Genomic DNA, 27,884 nt, shown 5'->3' on the forward strand with positions numbered 1-27,884 from the left:
CTGGGATAGAGCAGAGAGTGGGAGAGATTAGATGACAAAGATATCATGGGAAAGAGGGCAAAGGGAATGGTAATGGTTGTAGCAAAGGAACAAAACACATGTCCAGAATGAGTGTTAATTAACAGCACTGGCCAAAAGCAAAAACAGAGATACAGAGTTAACATTTTGAGTCCGTATGACCAGAGCTCTGAAGAAGGGTCATACGGACTCGAAATGTTAACTCTGTTTCTCTCTCCACAGATGCTGCTAGACCTGCTGAGTTTTTCCAGCATTTTCTGTTTTTGTTTAACTCAATATCTATGTTAGTGAGCAGTGCAGCACCAGTCTGAACTGGACTGCAATCCAGTTGCCAGAAGTGAAAGGACAGTGTGCTCACTTATTGCCTCCTCATTTTTGGATAATAAGATAGATATTGTTAGTGTTGGCAATAATTTCAACAAGATCATTAGATTTATATTTAATATACATATTAAATTTTATTTTGTAGCCTTTTATTTTTTAGGCTGCATACATTGGCCATCGTTAGTTGTCCTTTGATGATTGTGGTGGGCTATCAACTTGAATCACTGCAGTATTTGTGAAGGTGATATCCCCCTTTCTCTTTACATTATGGTCCACAGCTTTAGGTGAGGGAATGGCTGGTTGGAAAGCCTTCTTCTAGGGCTTTGCCACTTGGCAAGTGATACCCAGGATGTGCACAAGTGATCCCCAGGATGTGCACAAGTGATCCAGTGTGACCCAGCTTCCTGGTCTCCCATTGGGGAAATGACCAGGTACCACTTGGCGCCTCCCTCTCGTAACCTGCTCAAAACAGACGACCCTGTGTGGGTGCGGAGTGGCTGTGTGGGTTCAAGCCGTTCTACAACACCTCAACACCAGCATTAAAGCTCAGAAACATGGGAGGGTTTTTAATTAATGTCGATAATTAATTTTCTATTGAACTGCCTCCAATAGTATAGCTGCAGCTGACTAACCCAGATCTGAATTTCTCATTGCTAACACCTAGCTTGCTCATGTCACTCAATTAATACAGGCTTACTCACCAGAGGTTTTATTAAGAAGTATGGTTGCAATCAGAAGCTTCCAGGGATCATGAAAGAGTGTCTCTTGGACCAGTTTAAATGGGGATCGAGGAGGAATCCATTTGGCAAAGGCTTTACGCCGCGGTGGACTGGATGCTGCAAAAATATACTGAAGGTCATGCCACTGGTTAGCACCATTTCACAGCACCTAATAAACTCACACCTGGATAAAGTTTCATGTTCCGTACCTCCTTTGGAATATTTCCTGGAAAAGTATGGACTGGTCTTCCTCTTGTCCAGCTTCACTCTTGGAGAAGGATGATTCTCTGTTTATAAAAGGAATCCAGTTGGCTATGAGGCATAATGAGATCTCTGGTATTTGTTATTAGTAGGGGTGGGGTTGGCATTGTCAAATGGCTGTTAAAAACTCCCTCTGCAGTAACAATTCAATTTTAAGATTACAGTAAGAGTGGGTTTGATGATAAGATTGCGTTTTTGAGTTGTTACCTCCTTTTCCTTCAGGTCTTGTGCCCCAAGCTTCCAGGAAGTACTCTCTTCACCAGCTGCTGGGGTGTATTTAAGGGTTTGGGTATGTTCTTGCTCTATTTACTGCAGGAAAATGCCTGTGCTCCCTCACAGCTGATTTGAGGGAGAGATTGTATGCACAAAGTCAGTGCCTTCTGCTCAATGGTGCTACCACAATACAAATGTTCCTTGTGAGGAGAATACTGAAGCAATGGCACTGCTGTGTTCAGTGGCCAGTTCTCCTAGATCTCTGCACATTTTTTGTTCCCATGTATATTGCCAGGAAATGACCAACAATATGCCTTATTTTATAGCAACCTACCTTCAACTGAAACTTACAAGGCTAAGCTCACTTGATTTTTATTAAGTAAGGATATCAAGGTATCTGCAGCAAATGTATGGGAATAAGGTGGAGGCACAAAACAGCCATAATCTAACTAAATGGCAAACAATCTTGAAGGGCTGAATGACCTACTCCTGTTCTACTGTAACAAGCTCGAGGGGCTGAGCAGCTTATTCCTGCTGTCATGTTCTTTTGTAACAGGCACGAGGGGCTGACAGCCTCCTCCTGTTCTTGTCTGAATTTACTTCCTAGTTTTGACTTCTCTTCACATCAATATCAAAACAGCAAGCAGTCATAGCAGCAAAGTACACTGGCGCATTGTGTCAAGTCAAAGAGCCTCATTTGGTAAGCTGTGTGCAGCACAGCGGCTTCACCAAAGGCTGGATGGTTCTTTGAAAAATCAATCACCCAGGTCAAATCCTGTGTCACCTCCTGGTGTTTTTTACAAGGCACTGCCAGGAACCCTGCAGCGGATGACTGGTTTTGATGCTTGGCAGGGGAATGGTACATGAGCGGGCAAACTTAAATGTAGAAATAAAAAAGGAAAGAATTATAATAGTCTAGTGGGAAAAAGCACAGCTGAGTATTGCACTAGGCCATTTAGACTAGAAGTTTCAGTTTCAGTTACTGACCTGTGTAGGGCTAACCCATGAGTCAGTACCTTCAGAGAGCAGGGAATTTAAGAAAATAAAACTTGCATCTGCTTTAGTAAAAAGAACAGCAGAATTGAAAAGACACATTTCACAGCTAAGATAGCTAATATTGAATTATCTTTTAAATGCAGTACCTTGGGTTTTCAGCAATGTAAACCTTTCCCCATCAGAATCCCTCGTGTCTCTGTCTGAGTTTTCGCGAGTAATCTCTGATTTGGAGCAATGTGTTTGTGGAGGGTGAATGCCTAGATTTATATCAGATGTTCCTGGGAATGTGATGGCATCAGCATCGGCCTCCTCGCTTGCCTGCGCCATCTGTCTGTTAAGCTTTGGTACCTCAGAGACAGGCTCACCAGTTTCTCCCACTTGCAGTTCCAGTGTGTCCTTGCTTCCAAATTCCTGCTCCTTTGGAAGCTGCTTTTTGCTGTTTGCTGCATGCTCTTTGGACTTTCTGCTGCTGGCGTTCCTCTCAGCTTTGGGGCTCGTTCTTCTTTCATCAGCTGGAGTCCCTTCACCCAACTCCCTCGCTTCAGTTGATGGCAGCTCTTTCTGTCCCACTCTTGCAGACAATTTTCTTCTAGAACACATTCTCAGTCTGCTTGGGTTTTGCAGCTTTGAGCCTTTTTTAGGTTTCTGTTTTGAGGCATTTTTAACCTGTGCCTGCCTCTGTTTTTTGCTCTTACTACAGTTTCCCTCGATTTCAGGTCCCTCTTCTCTCTCAGCATTTTGAGGCACACGTGACACTGTTTGTGGAAGGTTAACGGTCAATTTGTCAGTGCCTTGTGTTGGTAAGGTGTTGGTCTGCAGGAGTGCTGGCCGTTTAGCAGAGGTAATCCCTCCCTGAGTACAGCCTCGCCAGAAGACAATAAGGTCTTCGGCCTTCAGGCTTTCTTCTCCAGCACTTCTCTGAAAGTAATTTTCAAGCTCCTTCAAAGATCGAAATTGCTTCCCCTGAGGACTAAATAAAAGGATTTAAACGTACATAAAGACAAATCAGCTGTGTTTCTTTCACAGGAATACAAAGAGTAAACATTTGCTTCTTTAATTCCTCTGCAACAAAATAATGAAAACTAGTTGATTTCCCATAGCATTGGACACAGGGATGTCAAGATCAAAACTCATATGAAGGAGAGCTAGAGTGTTGAGGCTCATTAGATCAGAGTGTGGGGATGGAATTTGGCATTAATTTTAATATATTTTGTCCTTACTTTCGATTATATTGCCATTATAAATCCCTATGTCCATGTTTATAATGAAATATTTTATGTAAACTGATAACACTGCCTACCAATGTTGCATTTGAAATGTGATGGGTTGCTGAATTGATTATATCTGCTCAATGCCAGCTTTCATTGGGATTTTTTTTGGTGATGCTGTGGGCAGTGGGATCCGCAAGTGAATCCAAAATAAAACCTGAATTGTAGTAATGGTTTTATGATGTAATAGTAGCTTCATTGTTACTTTTATTAGTTCTTTATTTCCTGACCTTCTTAAAAGAAATCTGAATTTTATGTTCAAACTCTAAGACTACTGGTCCAGGCCTCCGGATTACTAGTCCAGTAACATAACCACCACACTACGGTACCCCTACAGGCAGATCATATCCTCTCCAAGTTGTCCCTCTAGACCGATTTCTTTCTCAGCATAGCAACTTCTCCCAAGATGCTGATCCCAGCCTCAAACCATGTAGTCCATCAGCCTTTGTTATGGCTCTCCAGCACTGGGAATGTTTTAACGGAAATTCTTCTTCCCAATGCCTTACTTCAGGAAGAGGAAGTTTAAAATGAACAGCAAGTACTAAGAATGAAGTTGGAAGAGTGAGCTGCCATTTAAATATTGCCAAGCTGAGGGGGCAGAAAAAACACTGGATGGAAATGGGCCAGTTGAGATGAGAAAGAACATGAGTAAATGAACTAATGGTCACAGCTGACATAAAAAGGAGAAATTTCATGGATAGAAGCTCTGGGAGTTTGCTCTATGTTTCATACAAAGGTCATGGATTTTTCCAGCTTTCTGCTGGAACTTTGGGATACAGTCTTGTATGCAAAAACATACAGTGGAACCAAACTGAAGCTACCTTGTACCAGGTGGAAGGTCAGTCTCTTTCCCCATGCCCTATGTTTTTCTCTTCCTTTGCCTAAGGTATGTTAAGTGAATAAGTTGTCCAGCCCCTTGTTCGAGTTCATTCACATGTGGAAACCTGGACAGTAATTGCCTGTAGGTGAATTATTCAGAGCCCTCGCAATCAAACCGCTTCTCCTTATCTAGTATCCACGTAGAACCATAGAACACTACAGCACAGAAAACAGGCCATTCGGCCCTTCTAGTCTGTGCCGAAATATTATTCCGCTAGTCCCATTGACCTGCACCCAGTCCATAACCCTCCAGACCTCTCCCATCCCATGTATCTATCCAATTTATTCTTATAACTTAGGAGTGAGCCCGCATTTACCACGTCAGATGGTAGCTCGTTCCACACTCTCACCACTCTCTGAGTGAAGAAGATCCCCCTAATGTTCCCCCTAAACCTTTCCCCTTTCCCCCTAAAGCCATGTCCTCTCGTGTTTATCTCTCCTAATCTAAGTGGAAAGGGCCGACTCGCATTTACTTTGTCTATACCCCTCATAATTTTGTAAACTTCTATCAAATCTCCCCTCATTCTTCTACGCTCCAAGGAATAAAGTCCTAACCTGTTTAATCTTTCCCTGTAACTCAACTCCTTAAGACCCGGCAACATCCTAGTAAATCTTCTCTGCACTCTCTCAATCTTACTGATATCCTTCCTGTAGTTAGGCGACCAGAACTGCACACAATACTCCAAAGTTGGCCTCACCAATGTCTTATACAACAATGTAGTAGTATTTTTCAGTAGGTATCACTGGGCCAGTGATCAGGAATAGAACTGCAGCTGATCTTTCTGCTTTCCTAGCTTAAGCATTCTGATCCCAACCTGCCACCCTGAAATGAGCAAATGCAGCAATCGTGACATACTGAATCCAATCTTTCTTGAATTACATAGCTTAGTTCCACTTCAGGCAGTGCATTTACCCACTGATCAACTAGTGGAGGCCCAGATAGGAGACTATGGGGGAATCATTTGTGCTGAATTAATCTTCTTCAACTGTAGAGATCTTGGAAAAGTTATTTTTAATGTTCTAATGTCCCTACCAGTATCCCACTTTATGAGAGAACTTTCTTTTCCATTAGGAGTCACAGTGCACAGATACATTAGTGAGGTACAACCACATTAATGCAAGTCTCAGGTCTGGGGGGCTCTCTGGTATTAAATTATTGAGATTAGTGAGCCCAGGCATTTCAGGGGGCCCTAATTTAGCTTCAAAAATGCTGCATTTCTTCACCATCCTGTGTAACAAACAAAGACGTCACCTGTGATTTAATAACAAGAATATCTCCCACCTTATAATGTAAATGTCAAATTTTCCAGCTGACTTCCCAGTTTTTCTTTCTTTCACTATTCTCTTCCATCCTTCTGGAAATTCAGGGTATCTTCCTCTGGATATTTCAGGATCCAAAGCATGCATGATAGGCCCAGCTTCAGACAACAAAGACCTTGTGTTTTCAGCATCTGCCAATTCCAGGTTTAAGACAGTTTTTTTTTGTGATTCCTTTTGGAAACAATGTTCATCTTTGCTAATCTCACCGCAAGAAGGCACTTCCATCAGGCGCACTTCTTTTTGGTTCTTCTTACTGAAAATACAGCACAATTAATTTCATGCATATTTTGTTTTCTCCATTAATACAAATGTATTCTTTCTACTGGATTTTATATTTATCATGATGAGGGATGCCAATGATTGTGAATTAATGCAACTAACTCATAATGGGGTTATGGGGTCTGTATTATGCACTCCTCGGTCTGCTACAGTTGTAGTGCAAAGCTACCTCAACACCGCCCCAAATACTCCCTGGCCGAACTTTCCAGGAGCTGGGTGGTCAGCAAATTACTGCAAACGTATATTTTAACTTCAGCTTCAGAAAACAATTGGCATGGCTCATGAAACCCTTGTGACCTCTCTATGTGCTATTTAGTGTCAAGCGAGAGGCACTTCCAGAATAGAGGCACCTATTAGAAAATGATCTGACTTTTCAAACTCACTTTATACATGACCTGTAGGAGCTCGTAATGAATGTTATTGCCATTTACATCTTACTCTGGATCCATCTCTTGTTCCTTTAGTGTCTTAATACCACCCCTTCTTCATTTCACCAGTGTACCTTCTGTAATTTAAAAAAATTAATTCATGGGATGTGAGCGTCACTGTCAAGATCAGCATTTGATGCCCATCCCTAACTGTCCTTGAGAAGGCGGTGGTGCTGCAGTCGTGTGGTGTAGGTACACCTACACTGCTGTCAGGGAGGGAGTTCCAGGATTTTGACCCAGTGACAGTGACGGAACAGTGATAAAGTTCCAAGTCAGGATGATGTGTAGCTTGGAGGGGAACTTGCAGGTGGTGGTGTTCCCATATGCCTCTAGGTGTTGAAGGTTGCAGATTTGGAAGGTTCTGTCAAAGGAATCTTGGTAAGTTGCTGGATTGCATCTTGTAGATGGTACACACTGCAGCCAATGTGGTGGTCAGAGTGAAAGCTTAAGGTGGTGGATGGAGGTGCCAATCAAGCGAGTTGCTTTGCCCTGAATGGTGTCAAGCTTCAAGTGTTGGAGCTGCACTCATCCAGGCAAGTGGAGAGTAATCCAGCACACTCTTGCTATTCATCCTATCACCAACCTTCCCCTTTATTCTTTCCTAGCCCCCAATTCATTTCTCTGCCTCTTTAATTGCTTTTAAACTTTTGTTTCTTGACATTTTTCCAGTTCCAATGAAAGGTCATTGACCCAAAACTTTAACTTGGTTTCTCTCTCGACAGATGCTGCTGATCTGCTGCCTATTTCCAGACTTGTCTGTTTTTACTCCCTAACAGCAGTGCAAGTGTTCCTAGACCACACGACTGCAGCAGTTCAAGAAGGCAGCTCACTACCACCTTCTCAAGGACAGTTAGGGATGGGCATTAAATGCTGATCTTGACAGTGACGCTCACATCTCTTTAATTAATAAAAAAAATTACAAAAGGCACACTGGTGAAATGAAGGGGTGGTATTATGACACTAAAGGAACAAAAGATGGATCCAGATTGGATGTAAATGGCAATAACATTCATTACGAGCTCCTACAGGTCATGTATAAAGTGAGTTTGAAAGCTCAGACCAATTTCTAATAGGTGCCTCTATTCTGGAAGTGCCTCTCGCTTGACAAGGGACTTACATATCTACTAAATTGTAGAATCACAGAATGGTTGCAGCACAGGAGGAGGCCATTCGGCCTGTCATGTCCATGACAGTTCTCTGCTAGAGCAAGTCCGCTAGTCCCACTCTCCCACCCTTTCTGTAAAGCCGTGCAAATTTTCTCTCCTCAACTACTTATACAATTCCTCTTTTGATAGCCCTGAATGGATGTGGCACTACCACACTCTCAGGCAATAATTTCCAGATCCTAACCACTCACTGCGTAAAAAGCTTTTTCCTTGTGCTGCTGTTGATTCTTTTGTCCACCAATCAGCACTCTCTTCACATACAGTATAAATTGTTGTTTCCCCCTCATATTGGTATTCTTGCAGGTGTCCTGATGAGTGCAAGATGAAAACATATCTCTTTTTTCAGCAATTCTCCAGGAATAGCTATAAATCAGGAGGTGGAAGGGAGAGAGGAACTTGGTGAAATCACAATTACTAGGGAAGTGGTACTGAGCAAACTGATGGAGCTGCGGGCTGACAAGTCTCTGGGTCCTGATGGACTTCATCCAAGTGTCTTAAAAGAGGTGGCTAATGAGGTATTAGATGCGTTGATGTTAATTTTCCAAAATTCTCTAGATTCTGGAAAGATTCCATCAGACTGGAAAGTAGCAAATATAACCCTTCTATTTGGTAGAGGTGAGAAATGGTAAAGGCAAGAAGTCACTTGTGGGAGTTGTATACAAGCCCCCTAACCGTAACCGCATGGCAGTGTGGAGCATAAAGGGAGAAATAATTGGAGCTTGTCAGAAAGGCACGGCGATAATCATGGGAGATTTTAATTTACATATAGACTGGAAAAGTCTGATGGGCAAGGATAGCCTAGATGAGGAGTAAATTGAATGTTTTTGGGATGGTCTCTTAGAACAGCATGTTCTGGAGCCAATCAAAGAGCAGGCTATACCAGACCTGGTATTGTGCAATGAGATGGGAGTAATTAATGATCTCATAGTGAAGGCGTTCCCAGGCAGCAGTGACCATAATATGATTGAATTTTACATTCAGTTTGAGGGAGAAAGGAGTGGGTCCGAGACTATGTTTTACAACTTAAATAAGGGCAATTATGAGGGCATGAAAGCTGAGCTGGCTAAAGTGAATTGCTAAATGAGATTAAGGGATAGGTCAATAGAGATGCTATAGCTAATATTGAAGGGGATACTTCAGAATGCACGGAATAGATACATTCCAATGTGTAAGAAAAAGTCCAAGGGACTGACACACCATCCATAGTTAACAAGAAAGATTAAAGATGGTATCAAACTAAAGAAAAAGCAAATAATTGTGCAAAGACAGGTGGCAGGTCAGAAGACTGGACAGAATATGAAGAACAGCAAAGAGTGTCTAAAAGACTAATAAGGAGGGAAAAATTAGAGTTAGAGAGAAAGCTAGCCAGAAATATAAAAACAGATAATTTGAGTTTTTATAAATATTTTAAAAAGAAACGAGTTAACAAAATGAGCGTTGATCCTATAGAAAGTGAGTCTGGAGAATTATTAGTGGAATACAAGGGGATAGCAGATGAATTGAACAGGTACTTTGCATCAGTTTTCACTATCGAGGATACAAGTAATATCCCAGAAGCAGCTATAAACCAGGAAATGGAAGTGGGGGAGGAAGTCAGGAAAATTAGAGTCACCAGAGAAGTGGTACTGAGTAAGTTGTTGGAGCTGCAGGCTGACAAGAGCCCGGGTCCTGATGGACTTTATCCTAGGGTCTTATAAGAAGTATCTAGTGAGATAGTTGATGCATTGGTTTTAAATTTCCAAAACTCCCAAGAACCTGAAAGGTCCCATTAGACTGGAAGATAGCAAATGTAACTCCATTATTCAAAAAGGGAGGGAGACAGAAAACGGGAAACAACAGGCCAGTTAGCTTAACATCTGTCGTAGGGAACATGTTAGCAGCTATTATTGAAGAAGTTATAGCAGGGCACTTGGATAAGCTCATTGTCACCAGGCAGAGTCAACATGGTTTCGTATAAGGGAAATCATGTTTAACCAATTAACCAATGTTTAACCAAGGATATTGCGGAAAATAAAAGCTCATGGTATGGGGGTAACATATTGGCATGAATGGAAGATTGGCTGGCTAACAGGAAGCAGAGAGTAGGCATTAATGGTTCATTTTCTGGTTGGCAAGATGTAACAAGTGGTGTGCCACAGGGATCAGCGCTGGGACCTCAACTATTTATAATTTATATAAGTGATTTGGACGAAGGGATGGATGGGATGGTTGCCAAATTTGCTGATGACACAAAGATAGGTAGGAAAATAAGTTGTGAAGAGGGCATATGGAGGCTAGAAAAAGATATAGATAAAGTGAGTGGGCAAAGATCTGGCAAATGGAGTATAATGTGGGAAAATGTGAAATTGGACATTTTGGCAGGAAGAATAAAATAGAAGCATATTATCTAAATGGTGAGAGATTGCAGAGCTCTTGAGGTGCAGAGGGATTGGGTGTACTAATGCTTGAATCTTAAAAGGATAGTATGCAGGTACAGCAGGTAATTAGGAAAGTTAATAGAATGTTATTATTTATTATGAGGGGAATTGAATACAAAAGGTTATGTTTCAGTAGTGGAAGCAGAGTCTTTGAATATTTTTAAGGCACGGGAACAACAATGAATGGTAGGAACCTGGGAAGTACGAGGATCAGAGGGACCTTGGTGTGCTTGTCCACCAGTCCCTTAAGGTAGCGGACAGGTAGATAAGGTGGTTAAGGCGGCATATGGGTTACTTGCCTTTATTAGTCGAGGCATAGAATATAAGATCAGGGAGGTTATGCTGGAACTGTATAAAATACTGGTTAGGCCACAGCTAGAGTATTGCATGCAGTTCCGGAATCCGCATTATAGGAAGGATGTGATTGCACTAGAGAGAGTGCAGAGGAGATTGACCAGAATGTTGCCTGGGCTGGAGAGTTTTAATTATGAGGAGAGATTGGAGTTAGACTGGGGTTATTTTCCCTGGAGCAGAGGAGATTGAGGGGGGACATGATTGAGGTTTATAAAATTATGAGGGGCATAGATAGGGTAGACAGGAAGGAACTTTTCCCCTTGGTGGAGGGATCAATAACCAGGGGGCATAGATTTAAGGTAAGGGGCAGGAGGTTTAGAGGGGATGTGGGGAAGAACTTTTCCACCCAGGGGGTGGTGGGAATCTGGAACTCACTGCCTGAAAGGGTGGTAGAGGCAGAAACTCTCATAACATTTAAGAAGTGTTTGGATGTGCACTTGCGATGCCATGGCATACAAGGCTATGGGCCTAGTGCTGGAAAATGGGATTAGAATAGTTAGGTTCTTGTTTGACTGGCGCAGACTCGATGGGCCAAAGGGCCTTTTTCTGTGCTGTAGACCTCTATGACTCAGTGGTGGATAGATTCTTGGTAAGAAAGGGGGTGATAGGTTATATGGGGTAGGTGGGATGCAGATTTCAGGTTACTATCAGATCAGCCATGATCTTACTAAATGGCGGCGCAGGCTCGAGGGGCTGAATAGCCAACTCCTGCTCCTTATTCGTATGTTCATATTCAAGAAGGGAGGGAGGAAGAAAACAGGAAACTATAGGCTAGTTAGCCTGATGTCTGTCATGGGGAAGGTGCTAGAATCGATCATTAAGGAGGTTATAGCTGGGCACTTAGAAAAAGTCAAGGTAATAGGGAAGATTCAGCATGGTTTTGTGAAAGAACTAATCATGTTTAACCAATTTATTGGAGTTCTTTGAAGGAGTAATGTGCTGTGGATAAAGGGGAATCTGTAGATGTACTGTACTTGGATTTCCAGAAAGCATTTGATAAGGTACCACATCAAAGGTTATTGTGGAAAATAAAAGCTCATGATATAGGGGATAACATATTAGCATGGATAGGAGATGGACTGGCTGGCAGAAAACACAGTATGCTTAAATGGGTCATTTTTGGAATGGCAGAATGTAATGAACGGAATCCCGCTGGGGTCTGTACTGGGGCCTCAAGTTTTTATAATTTATATCAATGACTTAGATGAGGGAAGCGAAGGCATGGTAGCCAAATTTGCAGATGACACAAAGATAGGTAGGAAAATATGTTGCGAAAAGGACATAAGGAGGTTGCAGACAGATACAAATGGGTCAAGTGAGTGGGCAAAAATCTGGCAGATGGAGTATAATGTGGCAAAATGTGAAGTTGTTCACTTTAGCAGGAAGAATAAAAAAGCAGAGTATTACTTCAAAGGAGAATGATTGCAGAATTCTCAGGTGCACAGGGAGTCAGGTGTTCTAGTGCACAAGTCACAAAAAGTTAGTATGCAGATACAGCAAGTAACTAAGAAGGCTAATGGAATGCTATCCTTCATTACGAGAGGAATTGAACATAAAAGTAAGGATGTTATGCTTCAGTTATACAGGGAATTGGTGAGATCACGTCTCCGATACTGTCTGCAGTTTTGTCTCCTTATTTAAGGAAGGATGTAAATGCGTTGGAGGTGGTTCAGAGGGTGTTTACTAGATTGATACCTAGAATGGGTGTGTTGTCTTACGGGGATAGGATGGACAGGCTGGGCTTGTTTCCATTGGAGTATAGAAGAGTGAGGGATGACTTTACTGAAGTATATAAGATCCTGAAGGGTCTTGACAAGGTGGACGCGAAAATGACATTTCCTCTTGTGGGTGAACCCGGAACTAAGGGGCACTTTTTCCAAATTGGGCATGCCCTTTTAGGACAGAGATGAGGAGAATTTTTTTCTCTCAGAGGGTTGTGCGACTTTGGAACACTTTGCCTCAGGAGGTGGTGGAGGCGGGATCATTGAATAACTTTAAAGCAGAGGTAGATAAGATTCTTGTTAGACAAGGGAATCAAAGGTTATCAGGGGTAGATGGGAATGTGGAATTTGAAACACAAACAGGTCAGCCATGATCTTATTGAATGGCAGAACACACTTGAGGGGCTGAATGGCCTACTTCTCTTATTTCGTATGTTCTGAACCAGAAGGTTGTAGGTTCAAGTCTCACTCTAGGCCACACAATTTGGGCTGACACTCCAGAGGCAGAGCTGCACTGTCAGAGGTGCCATCTTATCAGATAAAACAGTAAATCGTGACCCCATCTGCCTGTTCAGGTGGACACAAAAGATCCCATGGCACTACTCCAAAAAGTGCAGGGGAGTATTCCTGGTGATTTGTTAAATATTTCAGCATGAATGGCTCCCACAGCAGTGTTCAATGGGGAATTCTAGGATTCTGACTCAGCAATCATGAAGGAACAATACATGTCGAAATCAGGATGGTGAGAGACTTGGATGGAAACTTTTGATTTTGATGTTACTACAATACTGTTGCTCTTGTCCATCTCAGAGATTGCAAGGGAGGGAGGTGCAGTTGATATAATCTTGGTGATTTGCTGACATGCATCCTGCAGTAGTGCACAGGTGATAGAAGTAATGAATATTGAGTCCAGTGACATAGGCATTAAACAAGTGATCCGCTCTGTCCTGGATGTTGTTACAGCAGCACCCATTCAAGTGAGTGGTGAGTATTTCATCACAGTCCTGGCTTGAGCCTTGTACATTGTGTAAAAGTTTTGAGGGGTCAGGAGGTGAGTTACTTATCACAGAGTACCTAACCTCTGTCCTGCCTTTGTTATCCCATGTTGATATGGTTGCTTCTGTTCAACTTCTGGTCAATGACGACCCTCAGAATGGTGATGATAGGGGACTGGGCTCTGGTTGTGCCACTGAAGGTCATAGGCTGATGCACTTGTATATTTTGTGATCTTACAAAAAGGAATAAGATGCAAGATTATGTTGCTGAATGGGCGTGTTCAGACCTACATTTGTAGATCCGATCGGCCCACATGTGGAGTACCAAATACAGTCTGGTTCTCGCTGCTGAAGGGGCTGTTAAAAAGTTTAGGGTAGAGGTGCTGTTCACTCTCGTAAGCAATATGAGCTTTTAATATTGAGAGATTTGCCCAATATCTACCAAACAATAACATAAACCAGGAGTGTAATACTAGTACCTCCTTGTGATCAGAACTGGTGAAAGTTTGTCCTTGCAGCTTTCTGTTTAAAAACATGTCTTGCTCTCTTATAATCCTGCGTTCACAAACCAGGAAGAGGGTCAATGTCAGACAACCCCCTGCCAAAAGCCTGGGAATAATACATGTGAGATGTTTACCCATCACCATGGCAGCCTAATGAATTGCGTACTGTTTAGTTTTGGCGATAAAAGTCAACTCAACAATATTTTAACCATCTTTTGTCTTGGTGACTCTTTCAAAATAAAAATGTGTGAATATACTTTGCTTTAAAGCCAACCATTAAATTTATTCTTAAATCCTTACTATGGAAAAATGGTACAAAAAAATCCAGGAACATGATGGTGCCATCCAGGGATTAGAGATAGTGCAGAAGTTAGTAGCAAAGTTGAGACCCAACATAAGAGGGAAGTGCTGTAGCCAATGGCTCTTCCAACAGTGAAAGATGATTCAGAGAGGTTTTTTTTTGAAGCGGCATAAAGAAAGTGAAAAAGATAATTTCGGAAATCCCAGGGCAGCAGGACAAGTGGACAAAGGTTCAGGGTTTGAGTCAGTTTAGGATAGAAGTATTCTTCACACAGAGGTGACTAACAGCTGGAAAAGACTGGCAGGAAAGGGGTTTGAGGCTACAGCATTGGGTTCACTTAGGAAACAGCTAGATGCTATAAATGAGAAGACAGAAAGGCTTGATATTCTGAAACAATGGGATCAGATGGGCCAAAGGGGTAATTGAACATATCTTTTATTCTTCTCATTTAAAAAAGTATTGTTGGATCCCGTGTGTTGTGCATGGTAAGTTGGAGATTAGAGCACTATAGCTGTGTGGGATATGAACACACGGGATGAAGAGGGAGAATTTGGTGTAGGAAAGGGTACTGATGGATATCTAGGGTTGGGGAACACTTGGGAGGGATTTGCTATGTTTTTGAAAAACAAATGGAATGTAATGAAAAACAAAAGCATGGCATACCAATTATGATTTAGGGTTCAAACTTTTTCTTAGGTTGAGTGGAAAAGAATGGTTTCTTGAAATTTTTCCAACACATTCCACACCCGGCAGGTTCTCAGGTTGACTGCTAGCAGAAAAGCAGGCGGGGCAATGTACGTCAGGTAAGTTGGACACTGTGGTCCAGGCCGGAGGGAGAACACCGGGTTAGACATCAAGAAGGGGATGAAAGGTTTAAAATCTGGACAACTTGGGGATGGGAGTGTTTGAATCAGACATCGTGGGGTTAGGAGTGGGGTGAATGGGGCACCGCGGGGACGGGAGTGGGGTGAATGGGGCACCGCGGGGACGGGAGTGGGGTGAATGAGGCACCGCGGGGACGGGAGTGGGGTGAATGGGGCACCGCGGGGACGGGAGTGGGGTGAATGGGGCACCGCGGGGACGGGAGTGGGGTGAATGGGGCACCGCGGGGACGGGAGTGGGGTGAATGGGGCACCGCGGGGACGGGAGTGGGGTGAATGGGGCACCGCGGGGACGGGAGTGGGGTGAATGGGGCACCGCGGGGACGGGAGTGGGGTGAATGGGGCACCGCGGGGACGGGAGTGGGGTGAATGGGGCACCGCGGGGACGGGAGTGGGGTGAATGGGGCACCGCGGGGACGGGAGTGGGGTGAATGGGGCACCGCGGGGACGGGAGTGGGGTGAATGGGGCACCGCGGGGACGGGAGTGGGGTGAATGGGGCACCGCGGGGACGGGAGTGGGGTGAATGGGGCACCGCGGGGACGGGAGTGGGGTGAATGGGGCACCGCGGGGACGGGAGTGGGGTGAATGGGGCACCGCGGGGACGGGAGTGGGGTGAATGGGGCACCGCGGGGACGGGAGTGGGGTGAATGGGGCACCGCGGGGACGGGAGTGGGGTGAATGGGGCACCGCGGGGACGGGAGTGGGGTGAATGGGGCACCGCGGGGACGGGAGTGGGGTGAATGGGGCACCGCGGGGACGGGAGTGGGGTGAATGGGGCACCGCGGGGACGGGAGTGGGGTGAATGGGGCACCGCGGGGACGGGAGTGGGGTGAATGGGGCACCGCGGGGACGGGAGTGGGGTGAATGGGGCACCGCGGGGACGGGAGTGGGGTGAATGGGGCACCGCGGGGACGGGAGTGGGGTGAATGGGGCACCGCGGGGACGGGAGTGGGGTGAATGGGGCACCGCGGGGACGGGAGTGGGGTGAATGGGGCACCGCGGGGACGGGAGTGGGGTGAATGGGGCACCGCGGGGACGGGAGTGGGGTGAATGGGGCACCGCGGGGACGGGAGTGGGGTGAATGGGGCACCGCGGGGACGGGAGTGGGGTGAATGGGGCACCGCGGGGACGGGAGTGGGGTGAATGGGGCACCGCGGGGACGGGAGTGGGGTGAATGGGGCACCGCGGGGACGGGAGTGGGGTGAATGGGGCACCGCGGGGACGGGAGTGGGGTGAATGGGGCACCGCGGGGACGGGAGTGGGGTGAATGGGGCACCGCGGGGACGGGAGTGGGGTGAATGGGGCACCGCGGGGACGGGAGTGGGGTGAATGGGGCACCGCGGGGACGGGAGTGGGGTGAATGGGGCACCGCGGGGACGGGAGTGGGGTGAATGGGGCACCGCGGGGACGGGAGTGGGGTGAATGGGGCACCGCGGGGACGGGAGTGGGGTGAATGGGGCACCGCGGGGACGGGAGTGGGGTGAATGGGGCACCGCGGGGACGGGAGTGGGGTGAATGGGGCACCGCGGGGACGGGAGTGGGGTGAATGGGGCACCGCGGGGACGGGAGTGGGGTGAATGGGGCACCGCGGGGACGGGAGTGGGGTGAATGGGGCACCGCGGGGACGGGAGTGGGGTGAATGGGGCACCGCGGGGACGGGAGTGGGGTGAATGGGGCACCGCGGGGACGGGAGTGGGGTGAATGGGGCACCGCGGGGATGGGAGTGGGGTGAATGGGGCACCGCGGGGATGGGAGTGGGGTGAATGGGGCACCGCGAGGATGGGAGTGGGGTGAATGGGGCACCGCGGGGATGGGAGTGGGGTGAATGGGGCACCGCGGGGATGGGAGTGGGGTGAATCGGACATCGTGGGGATGGGAGTGGGGCGAATTTACCTGATGGATATTGCTCTTCACATGCTGGAATTGGGAAGCCTGACCTCCATGAGTTAAAATGAAAATGCTGTTAAAATGGAGACACAGAGCCACCTTTAAAGATTCAAGTGCCCAATCAGCCTCCTGAGAACTCTACTCCCCTTCCCTATGTTAAAACCAGAAGCGGGTGGGCAGAGGTTGGATTTGAGAATTTAAAATTTTTCATTTCACCCACCAATCCTTGGGGGTTAAATTCCCCAACTCTCCAGATCTCTTCAACTGAAGGGCAAAAAGCAGCAAATCAGGATTATTATTATAGCAACATTTAGAGAATAAACACAGCAACTTTTATAAGATTAGAAATCTTTATTCAAACTTACAGACTCTGTTTTAAAAGCTGAGGCTAACCCGGGCCAACATTTGTAATTCAAAGTCCAGAAGTGGAAGTGGGAATTCATGGAGTTCTCCTCTGTAATCAATAGCATGGAAACAACTTAATCAAGGAAAACAACTTATGAAAAATATATCTTATGGCAGTTGAGTACAGTGGTACCTCACAGTAAGATTCAAAAACATTGGGTTGGTTTTCCACTATCCAGTTTCCAGGTACCCAACCCGCTTCAGGACAACTCCAAACTGTCAGAATTTTGATTGCAGGATCACCAAATGGAATGGGACAAAATCAAACCAAATTACTTCTGATCCCTATTCAACACTAAGTGACTAACATCAAATCTTTTTGCCATGATTGGACTCACAGTTGAAACTTGAATAGAAGTAATCCAACTGCTCTCCCTTAAAGTTAAATAACAAGTTCAACAACGGGTATTCCAGTTATTTATCCAGCTAAACAAAAACAGAATTACCTGGAAAAACTCAGCAAGTCTGGCAGCATCGGCGGAGAAGAAATCAGTCAACGTTTCGAGCCTCCATGGCCCTTCGGCAGAACTGCAGCATAGTTTCAACAAGGGAGAAATATAAATTGGTTTAAGGTGGGTGGGGGGCGGGGGGTAAGAGACACATTGAGGGTGTGGTGTGAGCAGATAATAGCAGGGCAGAAGAGACAGTCGGAAATCCTGTCGGAGGACAGAACCGTACTTCTTCCAAGAGGGCATTTTTTTGAAGAGAGGTGGCAGTCAATCAAACACAAAGATAAAAACAAAAAGCTAAAAGCTACTGCGGATCCACAGTAGCTTTTAGCTTTTTGTTTTTATCTTTGTGTTTGATTGACTGCCACCTCTCTTCAAAAAAATGCCCTCTTGGAAGAAGTACGGTTCTGTCCTCCGACAGGATTTCCGACTGTCTCTTCTGCCCTGCTATTATCTGCTCACACCACACCCTCAATGTGTCTCTTCCCCCCCGCCCCCCACCCACCTTAAACCAATTTATATTTCTCCCTTGTTGAAACTATGCTGCAGTTCTGCCGAAGGGCCATGGAGGCTCGAAACGTTGACTGATTTCTTCTCCGCCGATGCTGCCAGACTTGCTGAGTTTTTCCAGGTAATTCTGTTTTTGTTTTGTTTTGGATTTCCAGCATCCGCAGTAGCTTTTAGCTTTTTGTTTTTATATTTATCCAGCTAGTCTGATTCCAACCAATAAATAATCAAAGCAAGACAACAGCCAAAATTCCCTACAGAAGAGCTGAATAATCCTTAATGATTAGGGAAAAGACATATCTTTGATCCATCTCAACTACTTTTCAGCATTTCGCTGGAATAAGATCATTGCAAAGGTAGATACATAAAGGGAAACAGAAGTTACTTGCGAAGGAAAAAAGTCGCAGAAAAATCCAGAGATGGGAGAAAATGTTTCCTTCATCTATGTCAGGCCTGATAGACAAGTCTGATGGAAGGAAATTTAAAAAAATAGAGCAGGATGAGTGACTAAGTTGGTACAAAGATGATTCACCAGTCACTTTAATAAAGCAATTTTTTAATAAAACAAATTTACTTGGGGGGGGGGGGGGGGGGGGGGGAGAGGGGGGGGGGAGGAGAGGGGGAGAGAGAGAGAAGGGGAGAGACCGGGGGGAGGGGGAGAGGGACCGGGGGGAGGGGGAGAGGGACCGGGGGGGAGGGGGAGAGGGACCGGGGGGAGGGGGAAGGGAATGGGGGGAGGGAGAAGGGAATGGGGGGAGGGAGAAGGGGGGAGGGAGAAGGGGGGAGGGAGAAGGGGGGAGGGGGAAGGGACCGGGGGGAGGGGGAAGGGACCGGGGGGAGGCGGAAGGGGGGCAGAGGGGAGGGGGGGGTGCAGAGGGGAGGAGGGAGCAGAGGGGAGAGGCAGAGGGGAGACGGTGGGGGGGGCAGAGGGGAGACGGGGGGGGGGGAGCAGAGGGGAGACGGGGGGGGGGGGAGCAGAGGGGAGACGGGGGGGGGGGGAGCAGAGGGGAGACGGGGGGGGGGAGCAGAGGGGAGACGGGGGGGGGGGAGCAGAGGGGAGACTGGGGGGGGGGCAGAGGGGAGACGGGGGGGCAGAGGGGAGACGGGGGGGGGGCAGAGGGGAGACGGGGGGGGGGCAGAGGGGAGACGGGGGGGGGGCAGAGGGGAGACGGGGGGGGGGCAGAGGGGAGACGGGGGGGGGGCAGAGGGGAGACGGGGGGGGGCAGAGGGGAGACGGGGGGGGCAGAGGGGAGACGGGGGGTGGCAGAGGGGAGACGGGGGGGGGCAGAGGGGAGACGGGGGTGGGGCAGAGGGGAGACGGGGGGGGCGGTGGGGCTGGGCAGGGGGAGGTTAGGGTTAAGGGTTGCTTGTTGAATGGTCAGGATTGAAAATCGCGGCTGACATCATTTCTCTTTACAGCTGCTGCTTGCCTACCGGATCTGCTGTCATGTTATGCCACGCTCGTCTGACTTGTGCCATCCTCACACATCTTCTGTTGCTCATCTACAACCACTCTGCCATGTCTGACATCCAAATACGCCCAGCCCGACCCCTCTTTCCACCGCCCCCCACTTTATCCTGGAGAAGAGATCCCTGTAGCCTTTCAGCTTTGATTTCTCTTTACTAAAAGCTCTAAGGCTTCAAGTGCTGCCAGTTCTCAGGTTAAATGGTCGGTGGTGAGGGAAAACCTGTTGCCTCCAGCATCATGGAGCCGCCGGGGGTTTGAGGAGCAGATTCCGCTACCTCTCGGTAGCTTACAGGAGCTGGAACAATAACCTGCAATGTGTTTGGTTTTACGACAGGTTATGTGGATAGCCCCTCAGCGCCGCCATTACAGAACTTCTCAGGATCTCGCGAGATTTCTCCCCCAACATGGCGGCCGCGTTGGGCGGGAGGCGCTGCGCATGCGCCCTAGCCCTAGCCCGGCCTGGGCCTGGCCGTTGCTCCGGCTGAAGCCCCTAGGCGGCTGGAGTCTGATGCCCCGACGGTCAGGCGGCCTTCCAGTGGGCTAGAACAGGGAGCATGCGGGCTGTTCCCACCTGGATAGACAGGGTACACGACAGGGAGAAGGTCGAACAGTGGTAAGTAGCTGCCGGACATTCACTCACTCCCTTGGTTACCACATAGCAACGCCGTTTCTAAGGTAAACAGACAGTAATAATAGACTGGGTAATAATACACTGTGGGTAATCATACCCCGGGGTACTCGTACACTAGGTTAAGGATACACTAGGGGTAATAATACGTTGGAGTAATTTTTTAAAATTTGTTCATGGTCAGCATTTATTGCCCATCCCTAATTCAGTGGGCATTTTTAAGAGTCAACCACATTGCTGTGGGCCTAAAGTCACATGTAGGCCAGACATTCCTTCCCTAAAGGACATTAGTGAACCAGGTGGGTTTTTATGACAATCAATAATGGTTTTTTCACTAGACTTTAATTCCAGATATTAATTGAATTCATATTCCACTATCTGCCGTGGTGGGATTTGAACCCAGGTACTCAGAGCATTACCCTGGGTTTCTGGATTACCAGCCCAGTGACAATACCATTACACCACCACCTCCCTATAAATAATAAGTAATAATACACGGTCAATAATACACTGGGGGTAATAATATATGGGGGCTATAATACACTGGGGGCAATAATACACTAATCAATACTCTGGGGTTAATAATACATGGGGGGCAATAATACTTTTGGTAATATTTCACTGGGGCTAGTAATACACTGGGGAGCAATAATACACTGGGGGCAATAATACTATGTGTAATACTCTGGGGTAATAATACATTGGAGGTGGTAATACACTGAGCAACAATACAGTAGGGGCACTAATACACCAAGGGCCATAATACACTGTGGGCCATAATACATTGGGGGAGGGGGGGGGTGCAGTAATACGCTGTGGAAAATAATACATTCTGGGTGCAATAATACTATGTGTAATATTACACTGGGGACAATAATACACTGGGGACAATAATACACTGGGGGCAATAATGCATATGGTAATAATACACTGAGAGGCAATAATAAAGTAGGGGCATTAATACCCTGGGGGCAATTATACACTGGGGTCAATAATACACCAGGGGACAATGATATACTGAGTAGTGAAGGCAACATGCTAGGTAGGCAATAATACATTAGAGGGTGGATCATACACAGAGGGATGAATAATACCTAGGGGTGGGGGATTAGTACCCTGGGGCAATAATACACTGGGAGGGGAATAATACGCTGGGGAATAAGACTGGGAGGGGATGGTTATTACTTGGGCGAGGAAAGCTGTCAAATGTGTTTGTGTTTGGTATTAATTATTGGAAGTAATTCCTCATTATGATTGCACATCATTAGTTCATTGCTTCTCAGTTTACAAAACTATCTTTTTACTTTAACATTTCTGCAGTATTTATGACATTGCATTCAAACCGGATGGAACTCAACTGATAGTAGCAGCAGGAAACAGAGTTCTGGTATGTTCAATACAATTGTCAGCTTCTTACTTTTCATAAATGTCTGTCCTCATAGATCACACATGACAGTGCTCTCAGTTAGCCCTCTTCATATTACCTTGGGAAGCCAGAACTGGCATTGATCTTGCGGCACAGATATGGTGATGATGAACTGTCCAAGACTGGACATCTCTATCTATATCGTCAATGATACAGACTGAATACAGGGTTAGAGCTGGACACCTATCTATATTGTCAATTATACAGCCTTAATACTGGGCTAGAGCTGGACATTTCTATCTGTATCGTCAATGATACAGACTGAATTTATGACAGAGTTGAGGAGAAATTTTTTCTCTCAGAGGGTAGCGAGCCTTTGGAACTCTTCCTCAAAAGGGGGTGGAAGCAGAGTCTTTGAACATTATTAAGGTAGAGCTCAATAGATTCTTGATTAACAAGGGGATGAAAGGTTATTGGGGAGTGGCGGGAATGTGGGGTTGAGGTTACATTCAGATCAGCCATGATCTTATTGAATAGCGGCGCAGGCTCGAGAGGCCTAGTGGCCTACTTCTGTTCCTAATTCGTACATTCGTATGACCCTGTATTCGGTCTATATTACTGATGATGTAGATAGAGATCTCCAGCTCTAACCCAGTATTCAGTCTGTATCATTGACGATATAAATAGAGATGTCCAGCCCTTACCCTGTATTCAGTCTGTATCACTGATGATATAGAGAGAGATCTCTAGCTCTAACCCTGTATTCAGCCTGTACAATTGAAGATATAGATAGCGATCTCCAGCTCCGACCCTGTATTCAGTCTGTATCATTGACAATATAGATAGAGATGTCCAGCCCTAACCCTGTATTCAGTCTGTATCACTGATGATGTAGAGAGAGATCTCTAGCTCTAACCCTGTATTCAGTCTGTATTATTGACGATATAGATAGAAATCTCCAGCTCTAAATCTATATTCAGTTTGTACCATTGATGGTATAGATGAAGATGTAAAGTAAGTGTAAAGATCTGAAGTAAAAAAATGCCGCATTGTGTTTCTAGGTATACGATACTTCTGATGGAACTCTCATTCAACCACTCAAGGGTCACAGGGACACTGTCTACTGTGTGGCCTATGCTAAAGATGGTAGGTGTACCTAGGAAATCGACAAATATTCCTTGAAGCATTTTATTAGAACCTTATTTTTAATTTGTTTAATTTGACTACTTCCCCTCTCATCCCCTCCACCTGTATTAGTGCCATTCATTGATTAGTGTACAATCTTCTCTCTTAACTATACCCAAGTACAATAGCTCTAATTGAGACTCACTGTTTGACAGCTAGTCTCTATCAGGAGCGTGCTCTGTGTTGTAATTGTGCTGTGATACACAAATCATACTAAGTGAGCTCATAGAGAATTTGTCTACTGAAGGCTGAGTGCGAATCTATGGGTTTGGTTGTTGTCTGGTAACTTGCACAAAGCGACCACTTACCAAGAGTGAGCCCAACCAATAGTTGGAATTTTCTGTTCCGTTGGCATTGGGCGTCATGGCGGGCGTGAGCAGACGATATGGCAGGAAGGCCAAATATTGGTTTGATGCTGCTGCGAAACCAGTTTGTGATCGTCTGCACTGCCTGTCAGTGGCAGCCTTATTCACACTGCTGAACCTTGGGAACATCATTTTAATATATCTGCATAAGCCCTCCTCATTGGAATCATCCCCCCATGTCAAATTTACTGCCCATGTTGCCAGGAAAACATGCCGGTGCAGAACACGTCTTGACAAGTGTGAGGCGCAAAAGTCGGGACGTAACGGCAGGGCCTTGCCCTCGTCTCAGACATCCGAGGAACAGAAGATGCTGGAGCCCTACAGCAACCAGACCCTGGAGAAACACGTGCATCACCTGCTGGATGGATTCTAATAGACATGGCTCTGTCACGAAGCAGCTCACAGAAGGTGGAAAGTCACTGTCGAGGGTCTGCTTCAGGACATCTGTGTCTTGGGCATGGTCTGCTATGGATCATCGCGAGGGTGTGGAAAGGAAGGTCCAGCTGTGAATGGGAGAGGAAGGTCTACCAGGTGGGGTGGGAGAGGAAGGTGTAGGTTTGATTGGGAGAGGAAGGCCTAGGGGGGAGCAGGGGGGTGGGAACGATGGTGTCGGGGGGTGTGAGGTTAGGAAGGGGGGAGCTGTGGTGTTGGGGGGTCAGTTTTAACGGGGAAGAATGCGGCACCTGAGGAGGTAGGTGTAAGTGGGGAGGAAGGTGTAAAGGATGGAGTTCGGGAGAGGAAGGAGTTTGGGGGGGGCAGGACTTCGGGGGGAGGTGGGGGGAGGATGCCCAGGTGAATCTGCAAGGGAGGGTGTCTATGGAGTTGATGACTGTCTCCTGGGTAACGAAATGAAGGTGGGCGAGGTAGGAGGGAATGGTGAGAATGAGAGAGGGCAGAGTGAGCCAGGAGGGTGAGGGTGCGATGGTAGTGGTAGAAGGGACGGCGAGGGTGGTTGGTGGAGACTCTGAGGCATGCACGCGCCCTGGGGATGGGAAAGAGGAGGTTGGGGAGGTCAATGTGGATGGGGGTGGGATTCTCGGGAAGATAGGGAATGTGCATATTCAGCTGGACATCCCAGAAAGAAAAGGGTTCTGGCTGGTAGGTGATAGTGGAGAGATGGAAGGTGATGCCAGAGTGGTCAACGGTGATGGGGGAAAGGACATGGGTGACTGGGGGCGGGAAAGGACGAGAGAGCTGAAGACATACTTCAGTACTACCATCTTGCGAAATCGAAAGTGAAAGGAGCCTCATGTTGGGCGAGAACAGTTGCTGCATGGGAGTGCGAGGGTGGAGTTGCAGGTCAGCTCAGATGGACATCTGAAAGAGAACCCCAACAAGCAACATTGAAAATGCTCAGAACATTGAGATGAGTGTGATGGAGGAAGGATCCGCGTGCGGGGGAGAGTGCTTGCATGAGGCTTTGAAAGGCCCTGACACACACTCACTTCTCACTCCAGGATCACTTGTGGGCCGGCCACATGCAGCTGAACTGCTAGTTGGGGGCATGCATGGGAGGGCCCACAAATCCTGTAAATGAAGCTGAAAGACACCATGACACATTATTCAGTGAAAGTGAATATATTTTCCGATTATAAAGTGACAAAATGTGTTCGCTTGTGATCAGAAATTCTTAACTTTTCTAGGCCTACCACTTCTTCTCGATGCTGCTCTGACATCCGCAGCAAGGGTGGAGACAGCCTGTGTAGTGGTTGGCTCTGTTGCCTCTGATGACTTTGGCGGACAGTCTCTGAGATTCCTGATTGGATGACTCTCTTAGGGTGCCCTAAGGTCCCTGGCCTGACTCTTTGTGGAAAAGGGGCACCTGGAGGGACGTCGAGGTGCCTCGTTTCCCCCTCACGTTGCCACTGCAGGAACTCACCATGGCTACCACGATGGAGTGCAGGTCTGCACGCATCTCCGCGTTCTGCTGGACCAGGGTTTTCATGGCGTCCGCCATCCTTCCCATGGAGACCCCCATACGCACACATATGGGCACCACTTTATCACTTTATCGGAGAGCAGGCGGATGCACTCCTCTGTATCGCGTGCCACTCCAACAGCTCTGTGTGATGTTGCCCTGTCTTCTGCTGACTCTCTACGATGAGTTGGAAGGGCAAATACGGAGGCTCGTCATCTGATGCGGGTCTCACAAATGCCTCTTCCCTAGCAGTCCTCCGAGTGCTGGGGAGCTTGGCTGAACCTGCCTCCTCCTACTGCAGACACGTGTCCATGTGGTGACCACCAGATTGTGAACCCGAGCATGCTCTGGGTGGTGGAGGGTTTGGGTAAACGCTTTGATGGGCCTTCCAGGCTGCTTATTTCCAGCTCTTCAATGGAGGAGGTATCCTCTTTGTTGGAGGTGCGGACCTGGATGGAGCTAAGGGCATCGGTCACTTGGCAGAGCTCCCTGTGAACCAAAGTAGAGATGATTAGTGCGTAACAAAAACAGAATTACCTGGAAAATTACCTGATTAGTGCATGGCTGCCGAGTCAAAAGGAGGAGAGAGAGCACTCACATATGTGTTGAGAGAGGGATGATGTGGTGCAGGATCCTCACGTGGGTGTTTGCCGCTGACCTCACCGTCGCCGCAGGCACGGTCCATGTCTACACCAGTCAGCATGATGGCCGCTCCTCAATGTGAGTGAAGGGCCTAATTAGAACCAGAGAACCATAGAAAAGTTACAGTGCAGAAAGAGGCCATTCAACCCATCGTGTCTGCGCCAGCCAAAAAGACAAAAAAGAAACCAGCTGCTCATTTTAATCCCGCTTTCCAGCACCTGGTCCGTAACCTTGCAGGTTACAGCACTTCAGATGCAGATCCAGGTACCTTATAAATGAGTTGAGCATTTCAGCCTCAACCACCAACTTAGGCAGTGAATTCCAGACGCCCACTACCCTATGGGTGAAAATGTTTTTCTTCATGTCCCCTCTAATCCTTCTACCAATCACCTTCAATCTGTGCCCCCTGATAATTGACCCCTCAGCTAGGGGAACCATGTCTTTCCTGTCTACCCTATCTAGGCCCCTCATAATTTTGTACACCTCAATTAGGTCATCCTTTAGCCCCCTCTGTTCTAAGGAAAACAACCCTAGCCCATCCAATCTCTTCTCTTATGCAATTTTCAAGCCCCGGCAACATTCTTGTAAATCTCCTCTGCACTCCAGAGCAATAATGTCCTTCCCGTAATGTGGTGACCAGAACTATGTACACAATTCCAGCTGTGGCCCTAACCTGTGTTTTATACAGTTCCATCATTATATCCTTGCTGTTGTGTTCAATACCTCACCCAATAAAGGAAAGCCATTCCATATGTTTTCTTGACCACCTTGTCCACCTGTCCTGCCACTTTCAAGGACCTGTGGACATCCATCCTAAGGTCTCTCACTTCCTCAGCCCCGCTCAATAACTTCCCATTTATTGAGTATTCCCTTGCTTTGTTTGCCCTCCCCAAATGCATTCTCACACTTTTCTGGATTAAATTCCATTTTCCACTCAACCAAACCATTGATATCATTCTGAAGTCGACAGCTATCCTCTTCATTATCAACTATGCAGCCAATTTTTGTGTTATCTACAAATTTCCAATCATGCCTCCCACATTTGAGTCTAAGTCATTAATATGTACAACAAACAGCAAGGGCTCCAACACTGAGCCCTGTGGAACACCACTGGAAACTGTTTTCCATTCGCAAAAACATTCATCGACCATTACCCTTTGTTTCCTGCTACTGAGCCAATTTTGGATCCACCTCGCCACCTTTCCCTGTATCCCATGAGATCTCACTTTCCTGACCAGTCTGCCATGTGGCACCTTGTCAAATGCCTTACTGAAATCCATGTAGACAACATCCACTGCACTAACTTCATCAATCCTCCTTGTTGCCCCCTCAAAAAACCCTATTAAGTTAGTAAGACATGATCTTCCCCGAACAAAACCATGCTGACTACCCCGATCCATCCGTGCCTTTCTAAATGATAGTTTATCCTGTCTCTTAGAATTGTTTCCAATGATTTTCCCACCACCGAAGCCAGACTGGCTGGCCTATAATTTTCTGGCCTATCTCTCACGCCCTTTTAAAATAATGATACAATGTTCGCAGACCTCCAATCCTCTTGGACCTTGCTTGTATCTAGTGAGTATTGAAAAATGATCCTCAGAGCATCCACTATTTCTTCCCTGGCTACCTTCAACAGTCTGGGATACAAGCCATCTGGCCCTGGTGATTAATCCACCTTCAGGGATGCCAGTCACTCCAGTACTTCCTCTTTCACTATGCTTATTGTATCTAATATTTCACACTCCTCTTTAACTAGAATGTCTGCATCATCCCTCTCCTGAGTGAAGACAGAGACAAAAGGTAGAATTTTCTGCTCGGAGTGTGGGTGAATGCCCGACACACTTGAGCGTGAAATAGCGCGCGATGACGTTGGGCAAGCGTCCCGATGTCATCGGGCACTCGTGTGGTATTTCGGTCGGTGAGCATAAGCAAGAGTTGGCAGCACACCCGCCGACAATTAAGAGGCCTATTAAGGCCATTAAAGTAGCAATTGATGGCGATTTCCCACTGCCCATCCAAT

At 46.7% G+C, this 27,884-nt stretch overlaps 2 protein-coding genes across 7 annotated transcripts in view; one reads left to right on the forward strand and one right to left on the reverse strand.

Moving 5' to 3' along the window:
* mbd4 (methyl-CpG binding domain protein 4) overlaps nt 1–20,146 on the reverse strand; it is a 32,747-nt gene extending 12,601 nt beyond the window's left edge. For 2 of the 5 annotated variants that reach the window (XR_013576861.1, XM_078543867.1), the window contains exons 1-6: nt 19,727–20,069; nt 17,297–17,385; nt 5,961–6,251; nt 2,678–3,501; nt 1,271–1,348; nt 1,044–1,178 (exon numbers count right to left, since the gene is read on the reverse strand). Coding sequence is in view for 4 of the 5 variants with exons in the window: in XM_078543867.1 (XP_078399993.1) it covers nt 1,044–1,178; nt 1,271–1,348; nt 2,678–3,501; nt 5,961–6,223 (1,300 nt within the window). In the remaining variant the exon portion in view is untranslated. Of the gene's footprint in view, nt 1–1,043; nt 1,179–1,270; nt 1,349–2,677; nt 3,502–5,960; nt 6,252–13,442; nt 13,592–17,296; nt 17,386–19,726; nt 20,070–20,089 lie in introns of those variants that run through there. The other 3 variants (XM_078543868.1, XM_078543869.1, XM_078543870.1) reach the window with 3 other exon arrangements.
* Nucleotides 20,147–20,238: 92 nt separating this feature from the next.
* The window catches only part of ift122 (intraflagellar transport 122 homolog (Chlamydomonas)), a 171,828-nt gene continuing 164,182 nt past the window's right edge, over nt 20,239–27,884 (forward strand). For both annotated transcript variants that reach the window (XM_078543871.1, XM_078543873.1), the window contains exons 1-3: nt 20,239–20,373; nt 21,709–21,775; nt 22,816–22,900. In XM_078543871.1, coding sequence (XP_078399997.1) covers nt 20,315–20,373; nt 21,709–21,775; nt 22,816–22,900 — 211 coding nt within the window. In that variant the 5' untranslated portion in view covers nt 20,239–20,314. The remainder of the gene's footprint in view (nt 20,374–21,708; nt 21,776–22,815; nt 22,901–27,884) is intronic.

This window comes from Cetorhinus maximus, chromosome 6, assembly GCF_964194155.1.
Source record: "Cetorhinus maximus chromosome 6, sCetMax3.hap1.1, whole genome shotgun sequence".
NCBI classification, from domain to species: domain Eukaryota; kingdom Metazoa; phylum Chordata; class Chondrichthyes; order Lamniformes; family Cetorhinidae; genus Cetorhinus; species Cetorhinus maximus.